The sequence below is a fragment of the Opisthocomus hoazin genome, chromosome 5, assembly GCF_030867145.1.
Source record: "Opisthocomus hoazin isolate bOpiHoa1 chromosome 5, bOpiHoa1.hap1, whole genome shotgun sequence".
Lineage (NCBI taxonomy): Eukaryota > Metazoa > Chordata > Aves > Opisthocomiformes > Opisthocomidae > Opisthocomus > Opisthocomus hoazin.
In genome coordinates, this window is record NC_134418.1 from 64,196,554 (window position 1) to 64,216,559 (window position 20,006).

The window sequence follows — 20,006 nt, forward strand, 5'->3', positions numbered from 1 at the left end:
AGCACTGGTGGACTCTCCTGCCGCTTCCTCTCTCCTGAGGAGGACCTTTAATTTCTATCAAAAGTCGCTATTTCTCAGTGTGCTTTGCAGCAGCTGCATAATTTAATGAAGATAATTTAGCTCTGGAAATAATTGACCGTATGTATCATGGAAATGGAGCAGACGTGAGGAGAAATTAATTAACTGAAGCAGAACATGAGTTCCTGTTGTCCGGATGATTTACTGAGCGAAACAGCCCTTCTGATGCAGCTGCCTGCACAGGCAGGCATGCCAAGAGGGCTTTTCTGGGCATGGCTCGCCTCGCCCGCTGTGTGAAGCGTAAATCCAACGGCAGAGTGACTTTTGCCACCCAGGAAGTTTGGAAAACCCCGCAGGATACACCACGCCTGCCTGGTTGCTCTTCTGGGCTGTGAAATCCTTACAGAGTTGTATCTGCTAGCACACTGGAGCACCTCCTGCTCTGTCTCTGGGCAGGCACAAATCTGAAAGCCACTGTGTAACTCTCTCCCCTCCACCGTTTGTTTTGGATGTGAACTTCCTCCATGTAAAAAAGGTTTGTGCAGAGTAAATTAAGCAATTTAGCAATGCGTTTAAATTAAGCTTCAAAATGAAATAGCGGGGAAAGTTACCATTTGTGGAATTAAAAGAAATTTAGTGTGTCTGGAAAAACTCTGATACAAAATCTCCATCTTATTGAGAGAGGGCTAATAAAAGAGTGTTAAAATATCACAGGGCTAAGAACGTGGTTACGTTCAGTATACAAGGAAGCAGTATTTATTGTTGAACTTCATCAAGCAGAGAGGAACCTGATGAAATTCAACAAGGGCAAGTGCAGGGTCCTGCAGCTGGGGAGGAACAACCCCATGCACCAGTACAGGCTTGGGGTGGACCTGCTGGAGAGCAGCTCTGCGGAGAGGGACCTGGGAGTGCTAGTGGATGACAAGTTGACCATGAGCCAGCAGTGTGCCCTGATTGCCAAGAAGGCCAGTGGCATCCTGGGGTGCATTAAGAGTGTGGCCAGCAGGTCGAGGGAGGTTCTCCTCCCCCTCTGCTCTGCCCTAGTGAGGCCTCATCTGGAGTACTGTGTCCAGTTCTGGGCTCCCCAGTTCAAGAAACATGAGGAGCTACTGGAGAGCGTCCAGCGGAGGGCTACGAAGATGGTTGGGGGACTGGAGCATCTCTCCTATGAGGAAAGGCTGAGGGAACTGGGCTTGTTTAACCTGAAGAAGAGAAGGATGTGAGGGGACCTTATAAATGCTTATAAATACCTCAAGGGTGGGTGTCAGGAGGGTGGGGCCAGACTCTTTTCAGTGGTGCCCAGTGACAGGACAAGGGGCAGAAACTGAAGCAGAGGAAGTTCCGTCTGAACATGAGGAAGCACTTCTTCCCTCTAAGGGTGACGGAGCACTGTAACAGGCTGCCCAGGGAGGTGGTGGAGTCTCCTTCTCTGGAGATACTCAAAACCTGCATGGACGAGGTCCTGTGCAGCCTGCTGTAGGTGACCCTGCTTTGGCAGGCGAGTTGAACTAGGTGATCCACAGAGGTCCCTTCCAACCCCTATGATTCTGTGATTTAGAAGGGAAATAAGTAAAATCAGAATCAGAGCTTTATTTTGTAGTCATGTGCTCAGCTGACACGTAGCTGTATACATATTTGCTTGTTATTTGTCGGTAGTTTGAAAGGCTCGCCAACAGAATTGTCTGAGTAGGGCTTTTCTAGATACCACAGAGTAAAACGCATATATGTATTGTTATGAACTAGCAAGGTTAATGGACTTAAAACTGAATTGGTGTTATTAAAGCACACAGTTAACTGAGAATTAGACAACTACAGAATGTATTGGGGCATTATGAATTTTTTTGCCTTTATATTTAGGTGTTTTTGCAGCTTTATCTTTCATTCCTTCTTTTTACTACTTTTTGTGTAAAGAAGCCACTGTGTTTTCAGTAATGATGCAGGCGTTTGCAGATATTGACTGTTGGCCTTGAACACCACAGACAGAGTTAACGGCACGAAGTTTTACTCATGTACAGTATCTACCCTTTCATTAAGTTTATGTGAAACAAGAGTCTGCATTTTTGCACAGTATTAATCCTGTTGGCAATAGAGGGAAGAGCAGTTTCCTGAGATTTTCTGTCTTGTCTGGTGGGTAGATATACCTACATCCTAGGGATGTTTTAAATAAACTAGCATCCAAACAAGCCTATCTCCCCCTCCATTACCACTTTCCTGATATGAAAACAGAAGAAAGGTGTGATATGAAAGACACCCCCGCTCAGTGTGGATTGCATGTAAATATTATGGAAACTTGATACAACATTAACTTACTCCCACACATGTAGGAGCGGTAGCCAGCACATGAATTGTATCTTACAACATGGTTTAGCCTACCACACTAGCATCTGACTTGCTAATCCATCTCCCATGGGAGACCAGGTCTTAAAAGATAGTTTCGGGCTGGAAAGAGGCCAAATAGTTTATGTAAGCAAGCAGGAAAACAAATAGGGTGCTTGAAATGTGCTCTTCAAATTGCAGAGCCATCCAGTAGTTAATAGTCAAGATGTTACCTGTGGGAAGAGAGGGATCTTGCAGATTTTTTTTTTCCCTGTATGCAGATTGCATGTCCATAGTAAAAAATACAATAATATTTGTTTGTACGTCTTCTGTTCATGCAATCATCTGAATGACACAGCTACTCGGGTGCTGTGCGGGTAGTATGGGATATACTGTCAAATCCATGGCTGCTGTCGTACTGTGCCACCACTGCAGGGACCTGTGCCTGGGCTGGAGATGGGCACTGAGCGAAGCCGGGATGGGAGGGGGTGCGCGTGTGGTTGGGGCACACTGGTTTACCCACACCGAGGTGAAAGCAGTGGCTCAGCTGCAGGAAGCTGAAGCTTATTGCGAGTCTAATTTGCAGCTGGGTGTTTGTGGGGTTTGTACTTCCCTACAGGAGTTAGGCTGGTTTGCTGGGTTTGTTAAACTGGCTGTAGTGGCCCCTTGTTTACCCTTCCTGCCCTCTGCCGCCTGCCTTCCGCCACAAGTGACACTCAGACCCACCAAAGCCACAGAGTGGTGGTCATCTGAGAGCGCTGCAGCTTCTGAGCTGGCACCAGATCTGTGCGGTGAAGTGCGAAATGTTCACAGGAAGCAGAGAGGAAGCCTCTGGTTAGTGAAGTCAGCTGTTGATAGTTCTTCTGCACTGAAACCCTTTGGGAGAAACGGGTGAAGACTGAAAGCGATGAATGGCAGTTTTGGCAGGAAGCACATCTTGCAGCCAGGCTGTCTCGTACCCTGGCCACACAGTGCCATTTTATTGGGATATATCACCCAGTCGTACACCTAATTCCTCTGCTGATGCAGGGAGAAATCCAGATCTAACCCCTAGGCCTGTGATTCATTGGACTTAACGATGATCACAAGAGGGATAAACAGGTGAAAAGTGTCACCTTATCTGCAGAGCTGAGTCAGAGTAGGGGAAGAGGGAGCAGGATGGGGCTCGGCTTGGCAGAGGGAGGAAAGCAGTGACAGCTGTGCGAGGTGGCACGTCAGCTTGTTCAGAAGGGCGTTAAACAGCAAGCAATGACGCCGAGTCACATCAGCTCTTCCTGAGCATGAAAACAGGCTGAGGGAAAAGGGACAGAAGAGAGCGTACATTTTATTTTTAAGAATGTGAAGCAAAGGACATGAATAACAGAATGGCAGGATGAGAACTGTGCAAAGCCTGTATTTTGCCTTTGTCCTCTGTTAATATTTGAAGATTCTTGAATATTAAGTCCCCTTTCACAGTGTATACATTTTCAGGTTGGCCTCAAAAGGCAAGGACTTTTGTGATGAGGCTGAAACAACCTGCAGCAGCAGAAAGCTCGGAAGACAGCAAAAAAATCTGCAATGTGCTGAAGTTGAAATACTTTCCATTAGATCTTGGATTACTACAAGGGAATGACAGGGAAATTAATTCTTGATGATATTGGCATTGTCAGAATGCGCCGTGTCACCGTGGGAGTGAAAATTCCTCAAGGGGAAAACTTGTGGCATGCGCATGCAATTGCTGAGACAACTCAGGCCTTTAAATCTTAGTGCTGCAAAGAACAAAGGTTTTTAAGACCTTATTGTGATAATTTGATCTAACTTTCTCCTCTTTTTTTTCTTTTACACAGTGCCCACGTATCACAAGTCAGTAGTAACATTCCTGCTACTGGAGAGTAAGTGTCTCTTTTACAATTTTGTAGCTACCTTTTTTGTATATTAGAGCTTTTTAAAGTATTGCTGGTTATTCTTTGATTTCTCCTGAAGAGTTGTTCTTACACAAACAAAAAAAGGCATTGTTTTCCAAACAAAAGCATCTGCAATGGTAATAAAGCACTTCCTTCTGAAAAATTCGCAGGCCCTTGGTTCTTTCCTCGCACTGTGCCTGTCTTGTTTTGGTTCGGCAAAACTTTCGTATTTAGAGAAGCCATTCGCACTGTATCATCCTCTTGCTCTTGTTTGTGCCCTGTTGCATCCCAGAAGAGGGTGGGGCTTGACCCCCACTACCATAACTGACAGCAGCAGAGCTAATGACTTGGCTCCCTTGCCAGAGCTGGAAACTCCCAGTGGCTGATGGGTTTGCAGAACTAATTCTTGTCAATAGATGAGACACCGACCTACCTGCCAAGTTAAACTGTGTGGATTCTTGCAATTTCTAAGATATTTTGAGTTTTTCAGAAACTGCAATCTCAGCAAACTTACAACTGTAGCAGCTTAGCAACAACTTGTGTAAATTCTCTGGAGAAGTCAGCTCAGGTGCAGGTTCCCATACTCATAGCTACTCAGTTGAAAATTAACCAGCAAATCCTGCAAATAACTTTTTTAATTATGGAAAAAACACTGGAAGCTATATATGGACTTTGGACAGGTGTGTTTGAAAAACTGATTCTTCAGCAGTCTGCTTAAAGCATTGCAAGAAGCAGGGATGTGGTGGGGATGTTCAAAAATGTGTTTCCAAATTATCTTTTTGAAAAATAAAAAAAATAGATTTTGCCCAGAAAAACTTCCTGTGATGAAGGAACAAAAGAAATATTGCAAGAAAATGTCAGTACCAAAATGAAGGAGATTTGGTTGTATTGAAAGTTTCAAGTAGTCTCACATCTTTAACTGATGCCACCGCAGAGGCTCCCTTGCTGTGGCTTGTGTGGAAGCCCTCTTACTGCCCGTGGGCGTGATGGTGATCTCACACCAGAGTAAGTCAGGGGTGGCTGTGGGTGCATTCATGGCACAAGAACAGTGCGAAACCAGCATGAACTCAGAACCAAACCCATGCTTGGTCACCGAGTTAAGCATATGAAGAGTTTGTAGGAAGGTACTGTTTGCATGTTCTCATCCCTCTGTGAGACAGCAGTGAATTGCCATTTGCAGATGATCCATCGCCTTACTGAGCTCGGATTGCACGAGAGACTTGACCGGCGTCAGCGTGACTGGGTATCACATACAACTTTGTCAGGGCAAGATCTGTTGAAATGGAGAGTGAGAGTGAGGCACTGACGTGTATAGCTGCAGTAAGTAAAATCAGCCGTTTTACTGAAGGTTCAGACGTCCCTAGAAATAAAAAAGAGCAAGATGAATTGGGAAGGCTCAGCTCTTCTGAGGGACCTGACCATCAGGGTATCTGAAGATTTTGGCTTAGCTCTTTGCAGATGTCACAGCCCTAGGACATTTTACACTGCCTTGCCATCTTGATAAAGCGTAACCCTCGGATACCCTTGCTTTATTTATTGTTGCAGAGAGGGAGCTCCACAAAGCCTTTGAGCTCAATTGACCTTATTTTTCGGCTTGACAGGTATTTAGAGAAGACAATCCGCTCAGCCGTGGAGCAGCATCTCTTTGATGTTCATGGCTCAGGCGGCCAGAGTTCAGAGGACTCTGAATCGGGAACGTCTTCAGCCTCTTCTAATGTGTCTGCCAGGCAGAGGAGGCGACACCACAAAGAGCAGGAGGAAGCCCGGAGAAACAGAGACATGTACGAGTCTGATTTCTTTGTTTTGGAAAGTATATTTGATTAAGTGTACCCTAGTCATGTCCTCTTATCGAGGCAATGCTTAGTTCTGTTATGAAATGCACTGGCCCTTGCCCTGAGTTGAAAGTGCAGAGCAGACTGCAGTGCCTGTGCAGAGCTCCATTGCATCAGTTAGAGCTGGGGAATGTAGAGTTTATTAGAGGTCATGGAGTGGGGCAAAGCATGAGAAGAATCCATTCTTTTTACGCAGCATAGTAGAGTTTTCAATTACAGTACGTCAGGTTGTTTAATTACAGTATTTGTTGCTTTAGTGGAAATTCTCAAGCAGTTGGTCCTGTTGCCTGTAAATTTTCTTTAGATAAAAACATTGGGTTTAGATGCTTTTCTGAATTCAGGTTGCCTTCAGAAATGAGGTCAAGTTCCACTTTTGTATGTGGAGGCACAGCTTATATTTGGGTTTATTGAGGAGACGTGGATTTTGTCTAGAAGTAGAAAAATCTTTCTCTTGATTAATCAAAATCTAAGCATTTTTATTCACCTTGTTACACAAACTTTAAACACGATTTAGTGGTGAATTTCATTAAATGTCTGTCAAAGAGTAAAAATAATGCCTATTTTTCCTTTCATACTCCTCCACTTGTGGCATTTATTGTGTGGTACAAATGTATTACCACCACAGCCTTAACAAACACTTGCCCAAGGCATAGCTACCCTTGAGGAACTGTAACTACAGAGTTTGCAAGGCCATGATCTAATTGATGCTTACACAAATGTCTAGCTTTAACACAGCACTAGCTCTTGTAAAGAATGTGTATACTTGACTGTAGTATTGGATTGCTGGGATTTCACATTAGATTCTGAAGTAAACATCTGGTCTCTTGTTGTTTATTCCTGGGTGCTGAATTCCTCGAATCCTCTTGGATCTGCATCTTCCTATGTGAAACCACTTTTATAGAGGTGCATAACCATCAGTACCTCATGCCATTTCCCAAAATATGTCAATGCTACTGTTGTAAAAAAATCCATAGTGACAAAACAAAAAAGTCGTTTCCATAGTGAATGAAAATATACTGTGTATATGGACTGGGAAATTGGCACTTGAGTGTCACTAAAGTATCTGGCAGCAGCTCTGAAGTAGTTTTTCTTGTTTAGTAGCCCTGCTGACAGGCTTCTCGGGTAAGTAGGTCAGAGACTGGCTAGTGTACGTGTTTGGAAGCATATAGTACTGCAGGGCTTATTTTCAACATTGCGTTACAGAGCTGCCTTTGGACATGGTTGACACAGTTGTTCAGGTTCCGTCCGTAAAGCTGGAGCCAAGGATTTAAAGCACATCGGAAGTTTTGAATGCTGGCTAGACTTCAAATTGTTTTCCCTGGTTCCCTTAGGTCAGATTTCTGGAACTCCTTTGGGTGAATTATCAAAATTGGGAATTCTTTTCAAAACTTCTTTCTTTGCTGTTGTTTTGGTTGTCAGTGACTTCATCTCCTTGCCTTGTGACGGATCACAAGAGGATTTGTAATGTCACAAGATGGGACTTCAGATAGGAAGAGTGTTTATCACAAAAACACATACATGAACTCCCAGGCTTTGCAGTCTACATGATCTACAGGCTATGTATATCTAAATAGTCTGCTCAGGGGGTTGTGAAAACATCCACAAAGTCAAATGTGTTATCTTAGAAGTTTAATCGTAGATACATAATACCTCTTTGTGTTTCGTTTCCACCAATGAAACCTAGAGATTCGTGATCTAGAAAATCACTGGAACATTCTGGTTTTGTTTTTGATCTGAAGATTTTGTCATGCTGGCACTTTCCAGATACTACAGAGTAGCTGGTTTCTTGTCACACTGATGCAAGCCTAGATAAATTCTCCTGTCGTTCACAAAAGCAGACTTGGGAATCGCACAGCACTGTATAAGGCAGCTGCACATACAACAGTTAGCAAACGTTCCAGTTTCAATGTCAAATGTAAGCAGCCTGCCTTTAGCCTCCGGCAGGGTAGGATGGTGAAGAGTGAGATGCATTGTGTTTCTCCTGTTCCCATAATGTAGTGCTGTGTTATGTATGTGCATCTTTATTACTGCACAAAGTAGAGGGAAGACTACTATACAGGTTGTGAACGGAAAACTGCGTGCTGAAGGAGCCAGCAGGCTGACTGTGCAGGGCAAGAAAAGCCATACACCAGGCTGCTGGAAGGCACGCACAAACCCTGCTAGCCCAGACAGTCCCATCTAGTGCACCACGTGATGACTTGCAGCTAGCCATCCTGTTCACTTGCCAGCACAGCAGAGCAGTTCTGTGTCCTAGCAGTTGTGTTGCTGTTGCAGAGTTGCATTCCCTTTTCTGTTTTGTGTAATTCCCAAATAGGAATCAGGCATTTGGCTAAAGCACCAGCACAGTCCCGCTCTTGCATTTGAGAATACGAGCACGAGGGCTGATTATGCGGTGTCATGCACCAGAGGGAGATCCTTGTGCCACAGCTGTGAATCACTTCTCTGAATTAACAGCACATGTCTCAAAGGAAAATATGTTGCGTATTCTCTATAAAAATACCACAGACAGCCGGGAGCTGGTCCAGCTTCCATGTGAAGTCGGTGGGATTCTCTGCATCGGCTTTAGTGGGAGATGAATCAAGTCCCAAATGTTGATCCTCACAGCTTTCTCACCTGAGGTGTGTACACCTGGCTTTCAGTTCTCACTGAGATTTAGCATTGCACAGTGTGTGTTGTTTGCTGCAGTGGGAAGAACCAGAGGTACTGGTTTCGTAGGGCGTAGAAGATGTTGCCGGAACTGCAGCAGTCAGCGTGATGCATTTCTCTGTTGCTACTGTAAATGTAGCGGGAGAGTGTTTTAAACAACCTCTTGTTGTAATGTCCCTTTTCTTTTTAGGGAAGTCGTCAACAAAGAGAACATTCCCTCTGGATTCAGCAATCTTGAAGACTGTATTCTAGCTGCTCAAGAAGTAGAAAAATTGCAAGACAACAGCTCCGGATATCTTAGTGAAAGGAGTAAACCAAAACGGCAGAAATCCAGCACAAAGCTTTCAGAGCTTAATGACAACCAGGACAGTCCTGTGGTAAGCTGGCATGCTATACTGTTTGACACCTAGTACTAGGGTGGGAAAAGTCTTTTTTATTTCAGTGCACATCTGGTTCCCTTGGGTAGCCATTTTTGCCTACAATACAAGCAGAAGTGGCTGTTTTGGACTACGGGGAACACTGGATCCTGCACTTGTAACCTTTGTGATGAGCAACTGAGAAGCCGTGTTCCTGCCATGATCCTCTTACTCCATCTATAGTCATTTTCTCTTTTTGCGACTTCTTACTGGTTGTTCTGAATTCAGCGAAGCATTTTGGAAAGAGAAAAAGATAGTAGGGCTTTTTCCCAGACTTTCAAAAATCTTGCAGGGAGGTTGGAACCTCAGATGTAGGTTCACACGTTTAGGTCAAGTTTATTTTTATGTTCCTGCTAAGTTCTGAAATCATAGATCACAAGTGACTTCTTGATAATGAGATGACAAAGGTGTTTTATGCCTTTTCCCTGAAGTCTGTGTGTTAGTGTGGTGTGTGCAGTTTGCAAAACACTTTGGAGCGTGTTGGTCCGAAAGATGATCCCTCTAGCTTTTATTGAGGAGGTAAATGACAGTAATATAACATCTTAAAAATCTGGAATACTGTAGAATTTACCCAGAATATCTTGTGTGATCTTCACAGTAGAAGACAGTTTGCCAACTTTCACAAGCTGTAGGATAAAACTGGTGCACCCTCATTCCCTCTCAACAAAACCAGACGCTGGTTGTAGTGTCAGCAGTTGAGAAACTGTACCGTGCCTCAGCGCAGGGTCTGCTGACAGTGACAGAAGTGCTGTGCGTCCCGGCGCCTGGCACCAGGCGTGCATTACACAGATACTAGTAACAGTGAAAGCTGTGCGAAAAGACTGCCCTTCCGGGCTATAGGACATTTCCTTCAGTTACACTTGAATAAGTTTTAGAGTCTGCTGTGAGCAAGTTCCTTATTAATGTGACATTGTGTTGGGACTTGTTTTGTTTAGGTCACAAAATTCTAATGATCTGATGCTCTTACCCTGTGCAGATTCTAGAGAGAGGCAGATTTGGCTTCTCTTTGTGATAAAAAGAAGGCAAGATGCCAAAAATTGTAGGCTGTGCTATGATTTAGTGCTCAGTATCAGTAAGCTACTCGTGATACTTCATGAAAGAGCACAGTGAGACAGATGCACTTTCACTTTGCGTCTTTGCTTGTAGCAATGGACTTTAAGATAGGGAAAGGTCAAGTGCTTACACTCTTTTCTGCACCTCTTCTCTGTACCTGTGGAGTGTAAAGCAGTTTAAACATAAATGAGAATTTGACTCATGATTTGGGAAAGACTGACAGAAGTGTCCACTTTTGCTGTGGACCTGAAAAACGTTCATGAAGTCTTAAAATGTGCCCAGAAGAAATGTCCTCAGACTTACCCGTGTCCATTGGACTTTGCCCTGCCCCTCATTTTGGATCTCTTGAGGGGCAAAGGCTGAAAGGAACATGAAACGGACTAACCTTGCAAAAAAGCACTGTGACCAAGATGACCATCAGTGTGGTTCTTGCTTGCTTTGCTAGAGGAAGTGTTGCAGTGGGATTGTCAACTGGGAGTACCGTTATGAAACAGCTTGCGGAAAGCACGGTGCCATGCTTTTTGAAGAGCAAAGGCTGCTTTTTAAGTTTTCATGAGTGCACTTATTCCATGCTTGCGTTTCAGAGACTGCCAGCAGGATGTTGGTGGTTTAGCTTTCTTTTGGCTGTATCTTTACACTTCAAATAATAATCCAAATTAGACTGCCTACTTGGAGTGTCAAAGGACATAACCTGCACCTTAGCATTTACTAATAGGCCTTCATTATGTAAACAAGTTTGTGATGTTTTATCTTCTTAGCCACTGTTTTCTGAGCCTTCCTGCTTTTCAAAGCCTGTAAGAGTACGTAGGACAGTGTGTGGAAGCTTTCCTCTTAGCTGTCTAATTGCATCTGACTCAAAAGCGTAAGTCAGCAGTGGAAAAACTGTCAGTTCCGCTTACTCTCCGAAGCAAACCAACCACAAAGCATTAAAAGCTTGTAGCTGCATTTCAGGGCCATGGTAGCCAGGTACCAGTAGGACTTGATGAATCACACTAATCAAGGGTGGAATGACTGAGCTGTGTCACCTTATGGAGTTGGAGGTGTAGCAGTGAGAGAGGGCTGTGACTGCCCTAAGAAGTCTGTGCGTGCAGTTCCCAGGGCTGGGGCAGGAACCACACTCCACTCTACTGCTGACTTCCTCCTACTTCGGAGGGACTTGCTTAAAAACTGGGGTAGAAAACCTCCTGGGCATGTGCCCAGAGTGGCAACATGGCTTGTCTTCACAGTACTTTCTCAGCCTCTTAGAGGACTGCAGCATTAATGTTCCTAATGGTAGCCAAGACAAATTTCAGAACAAGTTGTCATAACCAGTTGAATTTCTTGCCCTGCCATCCTGTTAGCACAACTCAACGTTGCCTCTGTGCATATGGCAGTCTCTTTGCGTTCTTCTGCCTGCTTAAGAAGAAACTAGGGAAGGGTTTGGCTGAGAAGGGGAGTGTTGTCCAAGATGAACATAAGCAGTCCTGCTGGGAGGTTGCTGTGGATTTTGGCACCTGCTCTTACAGGACTTGTACACCGCAGAATTGTTCTCAAGCTCAGCCTGTGTGTCAATCTGTAAAATGGGAACTGGGGCGGTATCATACGGCGTTTTTCTGTTAGGCATTTTGAGGTCATCTGATGAAAGAGATGAAGCAGTGACCAGTTGTTTGTTTTTTTACAGGTTATGGGCAATAAATTGTGGGGTTTGTTTTGTTACAAATGTGCAGCAGGCAGTAGTCCGATTGCTGTCTTATTTCTAGAAGTCCTGTTGGATGTTCTGTATTTGATCTATTTAATGGCCTGCAGCTTGAATCTGTTTGTCTTATGTATCTTACTGCTTTAACATTTACTGTATTACAGAGTATGGAAAGCTTTAGCTCATCCAGGCCTATAGACAGAACAGGACCTGATGACATGGAAATTTTATCTGAAGAAAGGTGATATTTTTTTTTAAACATATGTACATTTTATTTTCCCTGTGGTTGCAGTACAGCCTAGGAGATCTTTCACAACAGACTGAGAGGGTGACAGTTATGTTGCAGAACAGCATTACCCACCATGTCAGCTTCAAAGTAGAACTGTGTGGAGGCACTGTGTGTGTTGTGTGGGCTCTGCCCAGCAGTATGTGCCACCAAGACTCTTCTCCCTACCTGTTAGGAATGGCACTGAAGACGCTAATGGTGCAGACTTGAAAAGAAGTCAGCTGTGAAGTCCACACAGGGGACTGCAGAGCTTGTCTAGCCTTGTCCCTGGGTTGGGAATCGAGCCCTTTTCTTTGCGCTTCACTCTTCTGCGAGAGCTGTACAGCCCCACTTTGCTCGCTTGAGATGACAATTTCTCTCCACAGTTATGTTTGTTGGGAGAGTTGTATTGGTTTGGATTAAGGGCCCCGGAATTGAAGGACACTATATTTTTCACAAATCACTCCTGAGAGGAAGCAAAATACGTAGTTTAGCAGCCTGAAGTGCTGCAGCCCAGAGTGTCCCTTCATTTACTGAATTGGTATTAGCAAGTGTGCAGCAGTAGCAAGAATCTAAAAACCTGTTATGTGCAGAAGTCCTGCTTGGTTTTACTACAAGACAAGTCTCATTTTGTATTTGTAATATGTTGGTTTGTTTTTCTTTTTTTGTAGCAAAGAAAGTGAAAACGATGAGGGTTTTTTCAGACACTCTCAGGTTGGTATTTTTCGGGTTTTGTGTTTTGGATTTGTGGGCTCTAAATGAGCTTTTTATTGAATAGAAACAAGTAGTTAGGCATATTTTTGAAATTTTGTTTCTCACAGAGAAAAGAAGTTAGCATTTGCTTTTTCTTTACCTCCCCTCTGCTTTTTATTTACATAATTTAGGGAGCCTCTCAACCACTGAGGATTCTGAAAGCAGCTGCTTCAGTCCCTTCAATCCCTCCTTGCCAAAAAGGGAAGCGTCCCTGAAGTCAGCACTTTGGTTTAAGTGATGCCAAGTTCCCTTACTAATCATAGCGAGCAGGGTGTGTGACTGGTTATCTCCCAAGGGAGTAAGATTAGCTTGTCTCTTGATTTCTCTAAAATAATTTTGGTCTTTTATTCATGATTTCCCAGTGCAGCCTGTTGCCTGTGGACATAGGTGTCTGTGATCATTTGGCGTAGAAAACTGGATCATCATCTGCTTCTCTCTAAGGGTTGATGGTGGGGATGGATGTCAGGAAGGGAGATGTGACATTGATGGCAACAGGTTTTTCCCAAATTTCCATTTCTGCTCAACACCCACCTCCAGAATTCACTTTATGGTGTTTTTCATCTAACTATTCAGCAAAGGTTGGGGTTGGGTTAGGTGAACACATTCGCTGTCACTGATTCATTTGGGTTTGCTTGAAACACCTCTAGACAGCCAAAGCTTAAAAATATTAGGGAGAGTTATCTGAGGCACCTCTCCCTCAGCTGTGCACCCATTTTAGAGAAGCACAATAAAACAGCTATGGACAGTGCCTGGTTTCTGTTTGGAGTTAGCTGAGGGCCGATAGTATTTTTATGCTAGCTTCCTCTTGTATTTTTTAAGAATAAAAGCCACTATGCATTTATTGCCTTTGAAAGACTTCATTTCTGGTAGGTGGTATTTCCATCTGCCAGGAAAGGTTAAAAGAGTATTTTCTAACAGCTGGACTCTGACCAGCTGTGTTATAGCTGGAGAGGTTCATGGGACACTGAAACAAGTAACCTCTGCAAGGGCTGTTCAGTGCTGCCTTTGATCACTGCTCTGACTGAGTTTAGATGGATCTCTTACTTTACTCCCAGAGGGCTAGTAATCCCCAATGATCTTGTTCTTTCTTGTGAGCTGTTGCATTTTCTGGAGGGTGAATTTTGCAATACCTTGTTCCTCACATACTGGCTTGCATGTGGACAAGGTGCTGCCACTGCCATGCCACCCAGTACTGCCATTAAGCTTTTAAATTAGTCTGGAGTAGGTATATTTGAACAGGAAACAATAATCTTAAAATAAACCTCTCCTTTAGAAGAGTTTTATAATTTAGAATTACAGCTGCGGGAGAAGACGTAGCCTTAACTCAAAGATTGTATTATATAGGAATTACAAGGTCAAGAAAATGTTACATTCCTGAAGGGTAGTTTCACGTTCCTTGTCCCTTATAGCCTTTTGCTTAGGGCAGCTTAGAAACATACCTTTCATAACAAACGACTCATTCAGGATGAGGAAGGGACAGGGCCTTTGGTACTCTTTTCTCTTTCTCACCCTGTCTGCAGTCTGAAGATACTAGGAAAGGTATTTGAAATTTGCCATAGCTACCAGTTGTGCAGACTCTGGTCTCCACGAGGCAGTAAAAACACCTTGCAAAATTCATTGCAAATTAATTTTCAGTGCTTTTGTAGCCTTCATAATCTGCCCTTGGAAGTAGCTAAGCTCCAGGATGTAAACTGTGATTGGAAAAACACAGGTTTCTAGTTACCCAGGTTTTGATAAGGGAAGGGTGTTTAAGATTCACACCAGCATGGCAACAAGTGTAGAGCGGGGGTTGGCATGATTCGGGAGTAAGGCAGCAGAAAGGCTGCGTTCTTGTATCAGCTTGTATTACCAAGAGGTGCTTAAGGATGATTCCTGCTTGTGGTTGTGATGGATGAGCAGGTGTAGGGGAAGCAAGCCTTTTAAAGAAGATAGATTTGAGTCCACATGTAATCGAACAGGATACAACTTCCTGATCAGAATTCAAAGATCTTTCCATTGCCATTTATTTCTAGCTGCTTGAGCTACTCTTTGTGCTGAATCTGCTTTGGAGCAGGGAGGATGAAAGCAGCTGGCTTATCCCCAGGTTATTTAGATCTGTAGTTACTGGTACCTGCAAAGCATGGCTGCAGAAGCAGCTTCTAAAAAGCAGAACTGAAGTGCCTAGTTTGAAGATTTTTGTGTGTGTGTGTGTGGTCATTTATGTAATATCTGCAATGCACTGTGACTGCCAACTGCTACTGAGATCTTCAGCTTGCTGCCCGTTTGGGCCGTAAGAAACTCTGGCACATCCGTGCCTGAACCACAGTAGTTCTCCCTTACTTGATTTTTGTTCTGGAGGTTGGCAACTGGTGGCATCAGGAAATCAAGTAGGAAAATAAGTGATGGGAATACTGAATTATCTACCACTCTATGGGTTTGGAGTGTTAATGCAAATAAGGTTAAACATCTGCTTTCTTGAGTCTCCTGGGTTTGTATCACCATTGTTCTTCAGAACACCTAATGATTTATTCAGTGTATTAGAGGCTACATCAGTGAGCAAGAAAAGGAGAGTAACTGGCTGCAGGCACAGCACGGGCCTGTTTTTTAACAGCTTTTAAATATTTCCAACAACTGAAGTGGCTTTAGAAGGAAGAAGACATTGATATGATTTTTCTAATATATTTGTAATAGAAATGTTTAGCTAGATGGGAAGTGCTCTTATATCTGCTACAGGTGTCTTTTAAGAGTCTTACTAAGTCAGGGGATTGTCACTCTTCACAGACATTTAACTCCGTAATTTGTATCGATAGTGGTGATGAGATGGTGTTTTCAGGTTGCTCCTTCTGAAATTGTCAAAATCTAGATAAGTTCCTCTCTTCGCAATTCTTGATGTTCTTAAAAATAGCACCAGTTCTGAAACTTACTGCTTCATTTCTTTCAGCCTTAAAATACTGTGCTGGTAATTTAAATGCAGTTTACCAACTGGTACAATTTGTTCTTTAGTAAATGTAGAAGACTGCCTGTTTCTGGACACTGACCAGTCTTTCTGTTTGTAATGTACACTGATCCTGGCAAGAAATTTGTTACTGGACCATAAATAAATATTTAAGTCCTCCCAACCTGGAAGTAGCTTAAAAGATATTGAATGGTGAATTAGCATTTTTCCATGTACAGCTCTCACAATAGACATGTTTGTAATCAGATTTAGTGTCAAGCTGTACAAGTTATTAGTGCTTGGCAAACTGTCATCTAGTGTTTCCATAATGTTTCAAAAAGGTGATTTACTGAAGTGAAAAGGAAATACAAACCTTATACAAATACAATGCAGAACACTCTTTACAAATACCAGGGTGTTCATCACCTGGGTTTTTAGAACCGTAGAGCAGCCCGGGTTGGAAAGGACCTCAAAAGATTACCTGGTCTAACCTTTCATGGGAAAGGCAGCCTAAATGAGATTATCTAGCACCCTGTCCAGTTGCAGGGATTGATGGCATTGAATCCAGATAAAAGCATTTATTCATATGATTTATCTACTGGGCAGGTTTTTTCCCTCTCTGCATAAAGTTTACGTGTTTTTCTCTGCTCAAAGGGGGGGAAAAAAAAACCCCAAACATTATTAGCTTTATGCAGATGAAAAAAATTAAAATGTCCCTTAGTGGCATGTACTAAGGATATTGATTTAGTACAGTTTGACCATTCTTTTGGATTCACAAGTAAAATATGTCCAAATGTATCGGTTATTTTCTTTAGGCCCGTTTTATTCGCACATCAGCATATGCAGATTGCTAACCGGATTATCAGATTCCTGCGGAGGGAAAATCTGCATGTTGACTACCTGCTAGACTGTGTTTGAGAGAATTACGCCTAAGCTGTTTTTACCAAGATCATAGAATCACAGAATGGTTTGGGTTGGAAGGGACCTTAAAGATCACCTTGTTCCAACCTCCCTGCCATGGGCAGGGACACCTTCCACTAGACCAGATTGCTCAGAGCTCCATCCAACCTGGGCTTGAACACTTCCAGGGAGGGGACATCCACAGCTTCTCTGGGCAACCTGTTCCAGTGCCTCACCACGCTCACAGAGAAGAATTTTTATTATATCTTATCGAAATCTAACCCTCTTTCAGTTTAAAGCCATTACCCCCTGTCCTATCATTACGTGCCCGTGTAAGAAGTCCCTCTCCAGCTTTCTTGTAGGCCCCCTTCAGGTACTGGAAATTTGCTATATGGTCACCCCGGAGCCTTCTCTTCCCCAGACTGAACAGCCCCAACTCTCTCAGCCTTTCCTCATAGGAGAGGTGCTCCAGCCCTCTGATCACTTTTGTGGCCCTCCTCTGGACCCGCTCCAACAGCTCCATGTCTTTCCTGTGCTGAGGACCCCAGAGCTGGACGCAGTACTCCAGGTGGGGTCTCACGAGAGCGGAGTAAAGGGGCAGAATCACGTCCCTCGCCCTGCTGGCCACACTTCTCTTGATGCAGCCCAGGACTGGCCTTCTGGGCTTCGAATAGTTTATGTAGTTTCTGGGATGGAATAGTCTATGTAGTAGTGCAATGCTGTCTATTCAGGTAGCTCTGTGCTTGTTAGTGGGTTTATACATATCACACTACATGTTTATGTACATGCTTTAAAGTTCCTTTTCCCCACTGCGCTCTGTGAGGCATTATTGCTATTTTATTAGTAGAGTGACAAAACTGCTCGTGTCATCAAGCACTATTACAGACACGCGCACTGTGTGTCTGGGTTGTGGGAATGGCAGGGATTGCTGCACAAATGCACACGACGTGTGGTATGTGCAGGGGTGAATAGTGGTGAGACAAACAGCAGTTGCTTCTAGGTACTGCTAAATGATGAATCATTTACTTGACAGCATTCTGCTTTTTTTTTTTTTCTCCTAAGTCATTGGATGCCTGTGTGAATTTTTGGCTGTTTCCCAGAGTCCACACTGCTTCCAGCTGAGATGCCAAACCCCACTGCTGTTTGGATTTGCGCAACACTGCTTTAATACCCAGAGCTCCTCCATAAATAGTTCTGCTCTCCCCACGCCCAGCTAGAAAACAACCACAGGAAATCGGGGAATGTGCAGCCAGCACAGCTTAGCTGGCACTAATTGATCTGAGCCAGCACAGCCTGCGTGAGAGCATTCGTGTACGTAGCCTGCACTGCTTGCTGTCTGCGGCTGCTACCTCAGGAGCTCCTGTGCCTGTTTTTTAGAAGACACCATATTGCTCCAGCATTACAACAGCAGCAGCGGTTTTGTTGTTGCTCCTAGGAGCTGCACTCCTGTAGGAAGTGTATGCAGCTGCCCCCTCTCTCTCCCTTTCTCCCTGCCTGGCTCCCTCCCTTTTCATCCCTATCGATTACTGGAGGCTTTTTCAGCTGCGTGCAGTTGTCAGGGCAGGCAGTTTCGGGAACTTGCAGTGGCTTTCTAAAGAAGGAAAACTTCAAGGAAGGCAGATGGATGGATGTTTTTACCGGTGTGAGTGATTAGTACGTCGGGGTCACCAAGCAGGGATTTGGATTTGGAGCTAGAAATGTCATGGTCTGTTTGTTTGGATCTTTTTAGCTAAAGGCGTGAGCTTACTGCTGCTGTGACTGCAGAGGGGTTTTTTTCCCTCCTCTGCCTCCTGAAACATTTTTTTTTTCTTTCTCTCTCATTTCTGGGGGTGTATGGGAATATAGCTGACTTCAAGTATGAAGATTCAAGAGCATCCAAGCATTCCTGAAAACAAGCTGCAAAGAAATCAAGATGCTGATGATCAGGAAAACAGCTTTGTGTCAGAAGTGCCTCGGCTGGATTTGACAGCGCTGTGTGATGACAACAACTGGGAAGGTAGGATTGTGTGATGGCTGGTCATACGAGTGAAACAAGAGAAAGGGAAACCTGAGTGGGCTGGGTATATCTTTATGTTATCGTGTTCCCTTGCCAAAAACAACAGGAAAGCAATTTTGTCCTGAATATGGAACTGAAAGTTTGGAGAAACTGGAAGCAAAATACTGGATGGGTACCAGTTTTAATTGTCACTTAGAGGAAGAAAATTAATTGCTTTATTCTTGAAGTTACTGTTTTGTGCTGTTTAGTGCTGTTAAGTCCCTGAGTGTTTCAGCATAACTTGTTTCTTGGCGGCTCATCACTCAAGTAATAAGCTAGACTGCCCTACACTCCAAAGAAACCAGGTATTTCACAGTCTAAAGGGAACTTCCTTCTTTCTCCCTTTTCTTCCACTTCAGTCAGTATTTGGAAATAATAATTTGGATCTGAAAAGCACAGCTGGAAAAAAAGGCTGGCTATCTGCTACTCTGTCTTCTGATGGCTCTTACAAACAACTTTTTCTTTTATGTATGCTGTGAAAAAATCCTGATCACCAGCTCAAATGGCAGTGTTAAATTGCATGTGGTTTAAATTATTTTAACACTGTTTCTTAGCTCTCATCACCAGAGTGCATGCTTGGTTGGCTGTTTGCACTGACTCGCTTAAGAGTGGGAAATCTGGGGAATCTCTGTGGGTGCCAGAAACCTCAATTTCATTTGAAATTGAGATGAATTGAAGGTGTCCAGCACCTCTGAGTTCAAACCCTTTTCCAGTTACTGATTAGGTCTCTGTGTACAAGCAAGAATTATTCTGTGCTTTAGGACTGAAAGTGGGGCTTTGACAGGGAAGAAACAGGAAAATGCAAGTACGGTATTTTAGCCGAGAAGAGAGAGAAAATGTGTAATTAATTTATTGTTCTAAAAAAACAATCTCTGAGGAACATTGAGAAGTTAAGTTCTTTGCTCCCGCCTCCACAGCGTACGTGACCTAGTGTATTTTGCCTTTCCCTCTAGGAGGGGACTAGTTATGACACTTTGGGCATGAGTAAGGAAAACCCACAGCTGTGGCTGCCTTTGATTCAGCCCGGCAACTAGTCACCAGGGACAGGAGAGAATTTCTCCACTTGCTTGCTAGGCAGGGGTTCCCTGGGTGTTATCACCACGCATGCAGCATGGCTGATCAAAGCGCCACGGAAGGGCTCCCGGGAGGCCTTGGCCTCCTTACGTGTTTGCTGAGATGCTAATTAGCACTGCCCCGCAGGGTCTCCAGCCAGGGGGAGCACGCCTGTGCTCAGAGGTGATGCGTGGCTTCAGCCATCACGTGAACCTCTGGAAATAATGACTCTTTTTTTTTTTCTTTC

General features: G+C 43.8%; 1 protein-coding gene across 6 annotated transcripts in view; it reads left to right on the plus strand.

Annotated features, from left to right (window-relative positions):
- Positions 1-20,006, plus strand: part of FAM13A (family with sequence similarity 13 member A) — a 134,110-nt gene that overhangs the window by 91,264 nt on the left and 22,840 nt on the right. For 4 of the 6 annotated variants that reach the window (XM_075421512.1, XM_075421513.1, XM_075421516.1 and 1 more), the window contains 6 exons: positions 4,161-4,205; positions 5,819-5,998; positions 8,886-9,072; positions 12,004-12,080; positions 12,776-12,818; positions 18,517-18,667. In XM_075421512.1, the coding sequence (XP_075277627.1) occupies positions 4,161-4,205; positions 5,819-5,998; positions 8,886-9,072; positions 12,004-12,080; positions 12,776-12,818; positions 18,517-18,667 (683 nt within the window). The remainder of the gene's footprint in view (positions 1-4,160; positions 4,206-5,818; positions 5,999-8,885; positions 9,073-12,003; positions 12,081-12,775; positions 12,819-18,516; positions 18,668-20,006) is intronic. The other 2 variants (XM_075421515.1, XM_075421514.1) reach the window with 2 other exon arrangements.